Below are 16,107 nucleotides of genomic sequence, written 5' to 3' on the forward strand. Positions count from 1 at the left end.
GCAATAATTGATTTAGAGCTCGGTATAAATGATTTGATGATCTCTTTAATTCAATTGAAGATATCTTTAATCATTTACAATGCTTTTGTATAAGGGATTAATGCGCGCATCAATTCTTTTAAAGAGAGCAACAATTCAATTAAAGATATCATTAATTCAATTGTGGATATGTTGAATTGAAGATATCTTTAATTGTATAGTTGCTCTCTCTAAAAAAAATATTGTTCTCTTCAAATGAATTAAAGAGATCATTAATTCAATTGTGGATATGTTGAATTGAAGATATCTTTAATTATATAGTTGCTCTCTCTCTAAAAGAATTATTGCTCTCTTCAAATGAATTAAAGATATCATTAATTCAATTGAAGAGAGCAATAATTGAATTAATGCGCGCATTAAATCCATTATTGCTCTCATCAATTGATTTAATGCGCGCATTATATCAATTATTGCTCTCTTCAATTGAATTGTAGCGCGCATCAATTCAATTCTTGATATCAATAATTCATTTGAAGATATCATTAATTCAATTAAAAGCGCGCATCAATTCAGCAGAAGATCGAATTAATGCTATCATCAATTCATTTAATGCACGCAATAAATCAGAATTGAAGATATCATTAATTATTTGAAGAGATCTTTAATTAAATGTTGAGCGCATCAAATGAATTGATGATATCTTCAAATAATTGAAGATATCTTCAATTATTTGAGATTATGTTAATTTGGCGCTCCATATCACCGGTCTTGGTGACGTCTCCATATGAGTGAAAAATTCTCGAACGAGACGTTAAGCAAAATACAACCAATCAATCAATAAAAAGGAGGAAACATTTGAGACTCTTGTAAGTTTCAGTGCTAAATCACAATATTAGAGATGTATCATCCAAACACCCAACAGGACCTGGTGACCTTTGCCGTTCGACCTGATCTCATAGGTGACAGGTCATCATTTCGTGACAAAGGCCATTTCAATGAAAATTTTTAGCAAACTTTAAGAGAATTAGTTAAGATATCAGTTGCAAACTTCTATATAATTGTATGAATAATAATAATAATATAATAATAAAAATACACTTATATAGCGCCTTATCTAAAAATACTCTAAAGCGCTGTACAACATACTAAAATTTACTATTGATAATTAAAAGAAAAACCATAGAATACACAACGAATAATCCTTACACATATAAGCATGAATGCAACATTATGTCGTAATGGATAAAAAGTACAAATCAAGACAATTTAAAGTATGAAATATGATGCAAGCATACAACGTCCTAAATATATGAAAAACAAACAAGTAAAACTACTCAAAGGAATCTAAAACACAAATGTGCCCAAAGTTCATTAAATTTAACAGTACATAGCTATTTAAAGGTTATAGGATTGACAGAAAAGATGAGTTTTTAACAGACGTTTAAAACATTCAAGATTTTTGGCGTTTCTGAGCTGGCTAGGCAGATTGTTACAGAGTGTGGATGCAGCCTTGTCGAATCTACGTTCACCGTAGGTCTTAGTTCTGACTGATGGTACAGTTAATAGATTTGCGGTTTCTGAACGCAGGGCTCTTGTCGGGTTGTATGGAATAATGAGTTCCATTAGATATCCTGGAGCCAGGTTGTGGAGACTTTTAAACACATAAAGGAGAATTTTGTACTGGATACGATAATCAACGGGAAGCCAATGAAGATTGATCAGAACAGGTGTGATATGATCGTGTTTTCTAGTCCGTGTAACTATCCTTGCAGCGGTGTTTTGAATTCGCTGGAGTTTGCTTGTGAATTGTTTGTTGATTCCATACAATAAAGCGTTACCATAGTCCAGCCTCGATGTAACGAGAGAATTCACTAGAATTTTACAAGCATCATCAGTTATAAACGGTCGAATGCTGCCTATCCGACGTAGATGCATGTAACATGATCTTGCAACGGAACTGCATTGTTTTTCCATTGTAAGGGATTTGTCGAGATACATTCCGAGATTTTTCACACTTTCAGTATCACAAATGATGTTTCCATCGAAAGTTATGTTGAAATTATTGTTATCGTATTTGCTTCGTTTTGGGACAAACACCATTAATTCTGTTTTGTCTTGATTTAGTTTTAGCAGGTTAGTACACATCCATTTACGGATATCTGAGAGACACTGTGTTAACCTATTCGAAACATCATCCCAGTTTTGACGCGGTTCGACTACAATATAGATCTGGCTGTCATCAGTATAGCAGTGATAGTCCATGTCATGAAGATCACATATTTGTCCTATCGGTTTGCTGAATAAACAATAGAGCGGAGGCCCTAACACAGAACCTTGCGGAACTCCAATCGTAATTTCCTGGGATTCAGACAGTTCGGAACCAACGGCTACACGCTGACATCTGTCACTCAGATATGATTGTATCCAAGATAAAGCAGAGCTAGTTATTCCATAACTAAATTCAAGACGTTGAAAAAGTATCTGATGATCGATTACATCGAAGGCGGCTGATAGATATAACATAACAAGAATGCAACAACAGTTATTGTCAAGTGCCTTCACCACGTCATGATGGACTTTCAACATAGCCGTTTCCGTTGAATGACAAGAACGATAAGCAGGTTGTTTTCTGTCCATTAGATTGTTCGTATTCAAATGGTGTTCAATTCTTGGTGACACTACTTTCTCCGTAATCTTAGATACGAATGAGAGATTCGATACCGGGCGATAGTTCTTTAAATTTTCCTTATCTAGTCCGGGTTTCTTAAGTAGTGGTCTTACTGTTGCATGCTTAAAACTTCCTGGAACGAACGCCTCACTGAGAGATTTGTTGACCATAGCTGTTATAATTGGTACAAACTCGTCGATACTTTGTTTTAACATGCGAGTTGGCAGAGGATCGAGATCGCAGGACTTAGACGGAGATTTCATTATCGACTTCCGAATTTCGTCACAAGATGCTGGATAAAACTGAGTTAACGGAACGCCCGAGTACTTTACATCAGCCCATAGAGTATTTGAGCTTGTTTCTGTTTCACTATTTTGGAAACAGTCACATACTGTGACATACTGTTACATACGAAGTTTCATTATCAGTATAACAATAATTCTCATTTCTAATCGGACATCTAAGTTTGATTTAATCCAATGGGATTTCGCATATATCAGGAGTTGGAACTTAATTTGTTCCTTTTGGTCTACTGCTTCAGGAAAAATGGAATGTTATTTTTGGTCTGTCCTTCTGTCTGTGTGGCTTTGACACCTTAGTTTCTAGACACAGCTTTTAATAGCACTGAAACTTCACAAGACTAACATGTGGCCCCTACTGTTTTTTTAGGTTAGAAAATGACAAGAGAATTGGTTCAGTTTCCGGATGATATTTCAATAGTAATGTTTTGGGTTTTAGTAATAAAACTTCACATAAAGTTTAATCGGCCAGTATGTCATTAATTCATCTGGTCACATATGGTGATCAACAGACAGTTTCTGCATATCTCACTGAAACATTTATTAAGCCTTATATAGGAATGAAACATCACATTAGGAATATCTGACCAATTAGTTGATTGTAGCATTCATCAATTCATTTGAAGAAAGAAACAATTCATTTACAGCACTCGAGTACACAGTATCAATTCAGCAGAATAATGTATGCTATCAACAATGTGTGCAATAATTCCACATTTAAGATATTATCAATTATTTGATGATATTGTCAAATTAAGGTATTCAATGTGTAATGACTATATTTCATATCTAATAAATGGATGGTGGAATTTTTGTAATCATGGTATCATTTTGAAGGGTTCATCAAATAAAAATAATCCACCGTAGGAATTTTCAAAATTTTGTTTACTGCTTGATTTATTTCACCTAGGATTTAACATTGAAGTATATGGGAAAAGCATGTTTTATTACAATATTTTAAAAAGAAATTATATTTTCACACAAATCTCTTGGTAGAAAGTTACAAACACTTTCTCTTAGTGAAAATATGAAATAAAATTAATCATTGACCACACACATTTTTAGAAAATTAGATTTTTCTTGATTTTACAAAGGGCAGACAACTCTTCCAAAAAGTCTTAAGTGCAAAAAGGTCAGCTTCTAATCATTTACCAGTCATGTGAATTTCATCTACTTCACTTTCATCATTATTTAACAATAAACATTTATGTTGATCTAAATCCTTCAAAACTGTTCATTATCCTTTCATTATACATGGAATACCTTAAAGATATCTTCAATTATTTGAGTTTATGTTAATTTGGTGCTCCATACTACTGTAATATACTGTTTTGATCAGATGGTAAAGGTCACTGTGTCATATATTGTGATGAATGTCAGTTTCTAGAGTGGCATAGCTAGGTTTTAAATATTTGTGGTCAGGGGGGGGGGGGGGGGCGGGGGGGCGGCAGCCCCCCAGAAGCTGAGGACATTTTTCGTAATAAAAATTTAACGAAAATATTTGTAAGCACGTGCTTACAGTGCTACAATGTAGCTACGCCACTGATGTTTAAAAATGCTGTTTGAAATTTAACAATGAAACTTTCAATAAGTTAAGGATTGACTCCCAGTTGTTTTTGGATCCAAATATGTCAATACTTTCTATATGGTAAGAAATGTTGTTTAGGATACATACTATTTGATCTTCATCAATGAAACTAATTAAATCACATGACATATTTCTCATGATTCATTGTTATCTTTGCCTTTCATTTAGTGATATGGCCCTATATATATATATATATATATATATATATATATATATATATATATATATATAACTTTCCCTTTTTGGGGTTTTTTGTTCTTTGTTTTTATGCCCCTGTAATCAGAGATTTGTGGGCATAGGTAGCATTTGGTCCGTCCATCAGTTTGCCTGTTTATCTGTAAAAACTTTAACCTTGCCCATAACTTTTGACTGGATGGTGATCGGGCTTTCCTATTTCACACATGTATTCCTCTTGGCAAAGCATTTCCTAATTGGTAACGTCTCCATACGAGTGAAAAACTCTTGAGAGGAACGATAAACAATATATACAATGATTATAATGATTACAATGATTTATCAATCAATCCTTTGGTACCTAAAGTTTTTATCTTGTGACCTTGGAGTTTGACCTGTGCATTCCTTGTGACAGGACCTTTTTTTACTTCTTGACTTAGGAGTTAGACCTACTTTTAAAAAACTTTAACCTAGGCCCCTATCTTTTAAGGTAACTCGATCATCCTCGCATTATTATTTGATAAAAGTTTAAATTAACTGTTTATCTATTTCAATTTATTAGAGTTAAAACTATTGAATTATCAAATAAAATATGTAGGTCATCATACTTTTTAAGATATGTAAGACATACATAATGATATACAAATTAAATCAATATATCTCAACCTCAGAAAATTGTATTTTTTCTTCAACAGCATTATCAAAATTTCATAAAAAACTGTAGTAAAAACAATATAATAGTATTCATGATAATTTCACGAAACTGTTTCTTTACAAAACTATTCAAAATTTCTTTTAAAAATTAAGTAAATATCATTCGGATAACCGATGATTCGGAGCCGGTAAATCCGACCTCTACACTTATCGGGATATTATACCGTGCAGTGTTCACTTCCGGTACACATGGTCGACAGTTGGGCTGATAACCTTCAAATTGTATTATACAACACGAGTGACGTTAAGCGTATTTTATTCTCTGATCATGGCACCAGAAGGACTCTATATGGCATTCCGAAAATTTTCACAAAGACTGATTAGAGTTAATCATACAACTGAGACGGAGAGATCGCAGCTCCTCCATCGTCTGTCCTCGAGGTTGAAAGCAGATCCCCGGTATCGTGTATACATCGAATACATCACAGAGAATTTCAAAACTTTCTCTGAAAAAGTAAAAACTCAGTACAAAGGAGTGATTGCTCAGAAGATTCGGCGGACGATTAAGTATGAGAACACGCATGGCCATAAGTCTCTCATCCGCTTTCTAGATAGTCTTCGCAACGCTTTCTGGAGCAGAAAGGGGCCACAATTGTCGGTTTTATTCGCAGCGTCGCTGTTTTCATGGAGTGAGGAAAATGTATCAGATCAGGAAATTACAAGGTGATTGAAATTTTTACACAAAGTTCGAAATCATTCGCTCCTTTTTCCATTCATCCCAGACCCATGCACTGCACTGCACTGATACGTACGTGCTGTAGACTAATCAAAAATGGTTAAACGGTCAGGACTATTTTCTTTAGAGCATTGAACAGGCACTTGTCTTTGCAAACTTGTGAAAAATGTGTAAATGGTGGAACCGGTGACGGTTTACGCTTTAATCAACATTCCGACTCATATTAGTCCTGGCCGAGATTCGGCTCAGCTGAATATTTGGACTGATGCCTCCACCAAATCTCCATTAATTGCTAGAACCGGCTGAAGCTGAAAATAAATTTCTGGGAAGTTTCTAGTATACCGGTCTCCAATAGCAAGCAACTGTGCATGAGCAGTTCTTGCCATTGCTAAGCAGACAGTAAACACGCTGCCATTTGTATTTTAACCTCGGATACTGAGATGTGAAACTCTTCAATGTTTCGGGTAATAAAATTGATCAGAAAGGTCCGAAGTGTTTGAGGGAAATTAAGCGTGGGCTTGGGAGCAGCAGTCCCTGATACGTCAAGCTGATCATTTGAGTCTATGACTGTCACAGATTTTTAAAAAGAATTAAGCGAGGACGTTGGGGGCAGCCCAAAATTTGGAAATGTCTTTGGGCTAAAATGTTGATTAAAACGTTTTTGAAAAGTTTTTTTTTCAATGTTGAACTGATTAAGATTTTCGTAAATTAGAAATAATCAATGTCCTTTCTCAATCCCAGATGAAATTCAGTTTCCTTACATCAGCATCAGTGACGAGAATATTCAGGAGAAATACGTAAAATAACGCACACGTGACGATTTCCTAAACAACGGATTCTATCTATTTTGGAGCATAAATTGTATGTCTTTTTTGCTTTCTGTTTTCATTTTGAATGTAAAAAACTGTGATTAAAAACCAGATTTTTAAACTTTATTTTACACAAGGAATTTAATTTTGGGCTTATTTTTGCGATTTCTTGCCGTTTAAACGATTTTAGTTTACCGATTGTGTGATTACCGATCACTAACGCAATCGTATATACTAAACCGCCTTCGGTACTAAACGCCTTCTGCGGCACGTATTATAGCGCCATATTTTGGGGACTGGTATACTAGAAGTGTTCCAAATTTCCAGACATGAATTATGAAGGACTGGTCCAAGATTCGGTGAAGGCTTCAGTCCAAATATTCAGCCGAGGTTAGACTCATATATGCTTGAATTTAAGTAACAGACGAGTTATCCACAACTTTAAAATCAATGCATGCATTTGTCACAAGGAAATTAACACATGCATGTTATTAATCCATTTTCACGTTCACTGTTCCAAGTTTGAATTATTAGCACGTACTTAATTCTGATAAAATCCAGCCAAACCGAACTTAGCTGGTTATACCCGAGGACGCGCTAAGAATCTAGAGATACAATAATAAAAATGTTGCCTTTCTATCAAATAAACATTATTTTGTATACAAAAGGATGTCACTTTTACAGACTATGTTTATTTCACCGATGTACTTGGATTAAAAGCATTATGTCTTAGAATGAGCCACTCTTGATACTACTGTCTCCAAAGATGCTTCAAAAATCCAAAGTAGAAAATTTGTAAACTCGGAAAGCTTAAACTTATGCTATTATTAAAAAGATTACTCTTGTTGATATCAACAGAGAAACATGTTGGAATAAAAATGAAATGTCATGTTTAAAAGCATTTTTTTTATGTCCTTGACCTTCAAAATGAAAACCTTTGATGTTTTGGTACAAAAAATGCTAAAAATCAAAAACAAAGTAAGCACAAGAAATAGATGGAGTGTAAGGATATTTCAAGAGACATGGTACCAAGCATCGTCGCTAGCAATGGTTACTTAGTTCGGTAGTACTTACCCTATCTTACGGAGACAATAGGTGTGGCTTGCAACGACGGTTACCAAGGGAGACCATGGCTTTTGCACAATTGCAACATAGAAGCAATGATCATTTCACATGTTTGAGACACTATTTAATAGAATATGAAATTGAAAGAGATTAAATGATGCAACTTCATTTTTTATTATTTTTTTTTTTCTGTGCAAGTTAACATTTCATTGGGCTAGGAAAAATGTCAAACCTACTAGCTTTACTCACTAGTAGCTCAAAAAAAAATTCATAAAGCTCAGTGTCAACCTGTGTATATACTCTCAGTCCTTCTCACAGCCAAGCAAAATGTCACAACTGAATCATGCTTCAATTACTTCAAAGTTTAATTGCCTGCAATAAGGTGGCTCATGAAATTTTGAAGTGTAAATTCTTAACTTATGGTAATTTATAAAATGGGAAGACATCCCCTTTCCATCCCTCTCCTCCCTTGAAGTGCCTCTGTTTGAAACATCATGTTCTGGCAATTCGTTTCAGAGCTATTGATGACATGTCGGAGATCCAGGACATGAGCCGACATCACCAGCTGGACGGGACTCATCCCAAGGGATGCTTGATGGACTGGACTCTCATTGTCAATGAGCCCTCACTGAAAATCTGGAGACGACCCCTGCCCAATTCCCACTTGTATGAATACAAAGGTACATGCCATTCACACCTGTGTTTAGGAATACTTAGGTACATGCCATTCACACCTAAATTTAGGAATACTAAGGTACATGCCATTCACACCTAAATTTAGGAATACTAAGGTACATGTCATTCACACCTGTGGTTAGGAATACTAAGGTACATGTCATTCACACCTGTGGTTAGGAATACTAAGGTACATGCCATTCACACCCGTGTTTAGGAATACTAAGGTACATGCCATTCACACCCGTGTTTAGGAATACTTAGGTACATGCCATTCACACCTGTGTTTAGGAATACTAAGGTACTTGGAGCTTGAATATCATGTTAAAAGGATTCCATTTTCTTTTCACTAGCTCTGGGCATCTGACATTGAACATTTTGAAAAGGCTTGATTTTATTTTCACTAGCTCTGGGCATCTGACATTGAGAAATTGGTTAGAAAATTAGTTTGCCCACTTTTATTTACTACATTTTCAAATTTGTCTTATTGTTGAAAATGCATGGAGTAAAAGAATTTTTATTGCCAATGATTATGAACATGTGCCTAGCAATGCGATCATGATGAAATACATCACAGATCTGGCCAAAATGAAATATATGGGTGTTTCCTATTTCGCTCCCCCAAAAAATTAGGTAGGGTGGGTAGGTAAATCATTTTATTTCATTGAAATATTTTATTTGAAATCTCAGTTTTTGGTACACTTTGAATACAGGTATATATACATTACAATTACTTTTCAAACATTTGGAAGATCAATAGTCAAGAATAAAAAATTCCAGTTTTGAAAATTGCAGATTTGTATCTTACTTATATTGTCAATAAAATCTTAAGGGTTGGCAGCAAAAAGGTAGGTATGGTCGGGAAACTGGAAACACACATATGTTTTATTTTGGCCTCAGTTGTTGATATATTAACTGTATTACTCCATGAATATGTGTGTATATATATATATATATACACACACATATATCTATATATATGTTGTAACTTGTATTTCCATAGCGATTTTTTCTTTTCAGTGTATGGAAAGTATGATGATGTTACACCGTCAGCATTTTACCAAGTACAGGCAAGTCTTGCCTCTTTCACGACTTGAGAACTTTAATGATTCATTAGAAAGATACCATGTGAAGTATATATATATGTGTTATGTTTGACATTGTATTTTGTTTGACAGATTGACCTGGAATACAGGAAGAAGTGGGATCATTTTGTCGTTAAACTGGATGTTGTCGACCAGGATCCAAAGTCCAAGTCGGAGGTCGTTCAGTGGGTCACAAACTATCCAGTAAGGGCATGGTTTGTCTTTAAAATGTTCATAATTAGATTAAATATGAACCAGAGACTAATCTAAGCTAAATTAACTGTACCAAAATTCAGCATTTTTCCCCTTGAAAAAATTTCCCCTTCCATTCTTTCATTTTCTGTATTATTGACAGCATGTTTTTTCCCCCCTTATATAACTGGTACTGATAAATGGTACCATTCCCAATGCCAAAAAACGTTGATTTTTTCCAATTTTGAGACTAAATATTCCCAATTAATTTGCCGAAAAATAGACCGCTGACATCGTAATTTACTTAGTCTGAAACGTTGTACGAGTTAATTAAAATGTTCACTTCTGGTATTAAATCAAAAGTATAGATCATGGCAGTGCGTGTGTTGTAGAGCTACGACAATTCTAGAGTGATCCTATGGCAATTCCTGATTTTTTTTAATTTAGTTGAAATCATTTGCCGATACATTGGTAGAAAATTCCCAATTTGTTCGATTTTGATGCTGTTTTTCCCAATTGAATGGGTACCAGTGGGTAGAAAAAAATGTTGATTGAGTGAGCAAACATTTTAAAATTAGCTTTGGTGTATTCAGATCCTGCACATAGCAAGCTGTCTGTAATTAATTATTAATTGGATTGTAGTGAGTGTGATAAAGAGGCCAACTGCCACAGCTGATCAGCAGTTGTGATAGCACTCACTGCAGAGAAATGTCTTAATGTCTTTCATAAAATTTATTTTCCTCTTTAATGAATTTAATAAAATTGGTATTTGTTAGTAATGTTAGCTTTTAATTTAGATGTTAATATTCTAGTAAATAAAGATCTTATTCTTGTTTTACATTTGTTTGAAAAGGAGGGACAGTTTTTGTTAAAAAAAAAAAAAAAAAAAAAGAACAATATATACATGACTATTTTACGGGAAATTTGTCAAAATCTATATCATTACAACACCAATAAAATCTCCCCCCTCAAATATCTCCCATAAATGAGCAAGATCTTGCCCTTTGTCTCATTGAATTTATCACGTATACGTCTTGTATAGGGGTGTGTTTAATACAATGTATGGTGACAATTCATCATCTTCGCTAGCCAGGGGTTTACGATCCGCTCTACTTTCCAACAAAAACTTCTACAGAAGCAGAGCAGATCGTAAACCCTTGGCTAGCGAAGATGACAAGACGAAGTCATGTGTTTGATTAATTTTATAAATTTCATCCATTCATTTCTGCAGGCAACATGGTACAGCAGAGAATTCCTTTACATCAGAAGATTTAAGGTGGGTTTAATTTAAGAAAAAATAAGGTGGGTTTTATTTAGACAATTTAAAAATGTTACTCAAAATTATATATTAGCCTGGCATGGTTACCAGAAAACCGCTAATACAATATCTCACCATGGTTACCAGAAAATCAATATCTCATCATGGTTACCAGAAAACCACTAGTACAGTGTCTCACCGTAGTTATTTGCAAACCACTAGCTCAATATCTCATCATGGTTCATTATGGTTACCAGAAAACCGCTAGTACAATATCTCACCATGGTTGCCAGAAAACCATTAGTACAATATCTCACCATGGTTACCAGAAAACCACTAGTTCAATATCTCATCATGATCACCAGAAAACCACTAGTCCATTATCTCATCATGGTTACTAGAAAACCACTAGTACATCTCACCATGCTTACCAGAAAACCATTATGTAGTACAATATCTCACCATGGTTACCAGAAAACCACTAGTTCAATATCTCATCATGATCACCAGAAAACCACTAGTCCATTATCTCATCATGATTACTAGCAAACCACTAGTCCATTATCTCATCATGATTACTAGCAAACCACTAGTCCAATATCTCACCATGATTACTAGCAAACCACTAGTCCAATATCTCGCCATGCTTACCAGAAAACCACTAGCCCTGTGTGCATATATATTGCTTGATAGAAAATATCATGTTTAAAACAAAATGAAATGTGCCAAACACTAGAAACTAATTGTGTTCAGAATTAACTTGTAAATTAAAAAAATTGCTATTAATGAAACTTGACTAGTATATATAACCAATGTAAACAAAAACAAAGAATTGTGAGCTCTGTATCTCTATTGAAACTCGACTACTGACATTCAAAATTTTGTTGACTATTAGAAATATCCTAGTTAAGCATTGTAAACATTAAAATTGGAGAAATAAAATTTGAACATTTTCAGTTCAAATCACATCCATGCGCCTTTAAGTCACTCCAAATTACCGATAGTAAACAGGTAAAGGATGCAAAAAATGTGCACCTTTCATCATTTTTTCTTTTTTTTTATTTTGGTAAAAGATGTACATTCATGATTATCATATTTTTGTAAAAGAAGGTTTACCAGAAAGTTACAAGCACACATTCTCTTCTTCAGGATGAAATAAGCTTTAGTGATAAATACAACCTTTAAATACATACGTTATAACATATATATGATATGCGCTCTCTCTTAAAATGTTGCCTACACCAAGTGCTTTTGTTTTAACAGATCGATAAGGAGAGGAATGTGATGGCTTATGTAGCACGTGCAGTGGACCATCCGGACTGTCCCCGGAGAGACGACTTTGTGCGGGTCTTTCCCTACAGCTCCTATATGGTGATCAAGCCCAAGACCACGTTTGAAGAGGTCTGTTGTGTGTAGATCACAATGGACTTTAGTATATAGAGTTCTGAGCAGGATTTTACAATTTATATCCAGATAAATTTAAAGACTGTATAGTCATTCCTTTTGTGGGTTGAAACCTTTGTGGCTTGAGAAAGTGTTATTGGTAGCATGTTCTTTGGGACTTGAATTTTGGGTTGAGGTGTTATTTTTAATTGTCATGATTGTAGTTCAGTTTCAATGGGATTTGAATTTTAGGTCACCTGAGTCGATCATATGATCTATTGCAGGTCTGGGTCTGTTGCCGTGCATAGTCTGTCATGCATTAACAATTGAACATTTTTTAACTTCTTGATAACTACCATTCCATTTCTTTTCAAATTTGGTGTGAAGCATCTTGCATCTTTGGGACAAGGGGGATATAAATTGTAAATTTCAGGACTATTGCATTCCCAGGGTGTTAGGGGAGGGTCAAAAAAAAAAAAAAAAAAAAAAGATTAATTTTTAAACAATTTCCGCTACAACTTCACGTCTGGGACAAGGGGGACATTATACACTTATTGCATGATAATGAGGGAGATATGAAGATTTATTCACCCAAGAAAAGTCATTCCCCTAGGGGAATAATTATGATTTTTCTTGGGTGAATAAATTTTCATATCTCCTCAGTGATTGGTAAGGCCAAAATGGCCTATGGGACTATGGCCCCACGGTTCAAGTTTTCAATGGGCCATTTGCAGATTTAATGGGCCATCAACATATTTTGAATGGCCATTTTCAATAAATAGCAAATGAGCAGTGGAACATTATTGTTTTAACTGAACCATGACCACGATCTTTTCCACTGCTCTTGAAAATGTTTCTTCTTTGTTTCAATGTCCCCTTTTCAACGATATAATTGCTTTTATCGGTATTGGTATTTGAAGACGGTCTCTCGTTGGTTTTTTTCCATTATTTTTTTTTTTTCACTTTCTGTTGTTTCTATATATGTCCTTGGACTTTCGAAGCTTAAGCATAAGAAGACGTGATGAGATGTGGTGTAAGAGGAAATGTTTATTGGTTACCTAATTTGATTTGTATTGCTTCAACCATTCAACCAATGAGATTCGGTGTATCAGAATACATAGGAATTAAAAATGAAAGTACAAAAAATAAGTAAATCGTACCCAATTCACTTCTAGAGAAAAAAACGTAAGTTATAATCGATAGTGAATGCGCACTTTGGCGCATGGATTAAATAATTTAATGCCCCAATTTTCACCTGAATGGGACTATGGCGCAGGGTGCATGGCCTTCCCAATCACTGATCTCCTGAACATTCATGCAATAAATTGTTTATTATACCGAAACAAAGGAAGACTACAAAAATGCATTTTGTAGTCTGCTCATCTATACATTGTATGTAGCTGAGATTGCCCTGCCAGTGACACCATGCCGTCAACATAATAGATGGAACAAAATACAGTGATATGATAACCAGTTTTTGAATTTTCCATTCTCCTTTAAAGCTGATTTACTTTTTTTGTATCAACCAAAATCAGGCGTTTTTTTGGTTTTTTTTAAGTGTATATCAGAGACCCGCATATTTTGTACCTTATGAACTATGAAAGTTTTGATGAAACTTGGTACAAAGAAAGACCGCAAAGTGGAGCTGTGCATATTACAAAGGGAATGCTGTCCAATGTTTTTTAAAGGAGTTGTGGCCCTTGGACTTCATTTTTCTATTCAAAATACTAAGTCTTTGCAACTTCTCCCGAATCCTTTGGGGGATTTTGATTAAACTTGGTACAAAGAAAGATCACAATGTGTAGATGTGCATATTGGAAGGGGAATGTTGTCCCACTATTTTTGAAGGAGTTACAGCCCTTGGACTGTAAATGAAAATGTGAATAAAATTGCATCTCGTTATGTATTTTATTGTTACTTGAAATTTTTATGCCTACAGATTCAAACATTTGGGGGCATGTAGTTTTTGGTCTGTCTGTTTATCTGTGGGGAAAAATTAAACCTTAGCCATGTGTATGAAGAAGTTAGAGCCCATAGCCTTAGATTTGAGATTGCAAATACATTGTACCTTGATTTTGCGACTCGTAGAACATTTCATATTGATCCAAATTATTATCCTTGAATATGGATTTACTTGTTCAAATTTTTGGGTCAATAATATATGCTGGTGTATTGTGTACCGGTTTAGCAGTGCCCTGTTTTTGTTATTTTAGTTCAGTTTGGTTTGGACTTGATTTTGGGTTTGAGATGTTATTTCTAACAATAGTTCAGTTTCGAAGGGACTTGATTTTGGGGTTCAGATGTTATTTCTAATTATACTTCGGTTTGTCTGGTTGTGGGAACATTATTTGGTGCTTTAAGAGCTGTTAGGATTAATGCCCATACCACAAAAATTAACGAATTTTAGTAGAAACATTTCAGATCGCAGTGATAAACATTGATCACAACCTTGTTGGTTACTAACATAAAGTGATTGTCTTTCAACAGAATGGCCTCGAGTACGTGATGACTTACCATGACGACCCCCAGCTGATGTACTCCAGCCTTGCCTTCAGTTTTGCCACCAGCATTGGTGAGTCTGAACATCTTATAAGACGTCGAGAACCAAAGTTAGGTCAACATTGCCTCTTTCTGGGATATATTGACTATTCATGCTCACGTTGTAGGACTTGGTCAGTTGATGCATTTTGGGGGAAGGTGTGTCATGATACAATAAAGTGCCACTCTGGTCTCATTTCAAAATTTATGGCTATGCATATACAAATTGTGTCAAGATCATGCACTACAAGGCCTATAACCAGAAACTTTGTTATCAGTTCTTGCATCGGAAAGGGGGTGGGGGGCGAGGGCTCAACCCAAAAGTAGATCACTGTGGTGGTCTCATTTTGGAATCACAATCAACAGCATAACAATAACAGTTTGTGACTGTTTTTAAACATAGATATGTATTATGTACCTTAGTGACGCACTATTAGAAATTAAACCTTGTGCTTTGATTTCATGCTGTGTATTTTTTGTCTCTGTAGGAATTGACTTTGTGGACAAAATGCACAAGGCAGCTAAGGAACTACAGAGCAAGTATGGCCACCGGCCCAGTTACGTACTGACCAGTGATAATGTAGTGACCACACACGGCTCCACAAACTGCATTCCAAATTTCCAGTGACCGTTAACAGCCTTTGTTGGCCATTCTGTCTCAAATTGCCCTTAGTCATTGAATAATGGTCATTTGAGACTCAAACAGCTGTAAAGTATTGGGAGTTTGATGCAGACCAGTCAGGTGTGCAAGACTATGCAGTGTATGGGAGTGATTTAAAACTGTCATTCTAGGCTTATTCCACGAGGAGAAAAAGACTGTTTTAAAATTGCAGTGTTTACTAAATTATAAACTTTCATGACAATGATATGTGGATGGATTAAATACATGTATGTGATGTTGTCTGATAAGTGTTGATATGGATGATTGTGATTTTAGATAAGTGTTGATATGGATGATTGTGATATTAAATAAGTGTTGATATGGATGATTGTGATGTTGATAT

At 35.0% G+C, this 16,107-nt stretch overlaps 1 protein-coding gene across 1 annotated transcript in view; it reads left to right on the forward strand.

Moving 5' to 3' along the window:
* Nucleotides 1-5,595: 5,595 nt before the first annotated feature.
* Nucleotides 5,596-16,107, forward strand: part of LOC125659378 (stAR-related lipid transfer protein 7, mitochondrial-like) — a 10,948-nt gene continuing 436 nt past the window's right edge. Inside the window, exons 1-8 of the mRNA XM_048891032.2 lie at nucleotides 5,596-6,085; nucleotides 8,489-8,652; nucleotides 9,668-9,717; nucleotides 9,826-9,936; nucleotides 11,156-11,200; nucleotides 12,446-12,583; nucleotides 15,053-15,137; nucleotides 15,592-16,107. The exon at nucleotides 15,592-16,107 is cut by the window's right edge and continues 436 nt beyond it. Of these exons, the coding sequence (XP_048746989.1) occupies nucleotides 5,691-6,085; nucleotides 8,489-8,652; nucleotides 9,668-9,717; nucleotides 9,826-9,936; nucleotides 11,156-11,200; nucleotides 12,446-12,583; nucleotides 15,053-15,137; nucleotides 15,592-15,731 (1,128 nt within the window). The 5' untranslated portion in view covers nucleotides 5,596-5,690 and the 3' untranslated portion in view covers nucleotides 15,732-16,107. The remainder of the gene's footprint in view (nucleotides 6,086-8,488; nucleotides 8,653-9,667; nucleotides 9,718-9,825; nucleotides 9,937-11,155; nucleotides 11,201-12,445; nucleotides 12,584-15,052; nucleotides 15,138-15,591) is intronic.

This window comes from Ostrea edulis, chromosome 9 (genome assembly GCF_947568905.1).
Source record: "Ostrea edulis chromosome 9, xbOstEdul1.1, whole genome shotgun sequence".
In the NCBI taxonomy this organism is placed as follows: domain Eukaryota; kingdom Metazoa; phylum Mollusca; class Bivalvia; order Ostreida; family Ostreidae; genus Ostrea; species Ostrea edulis.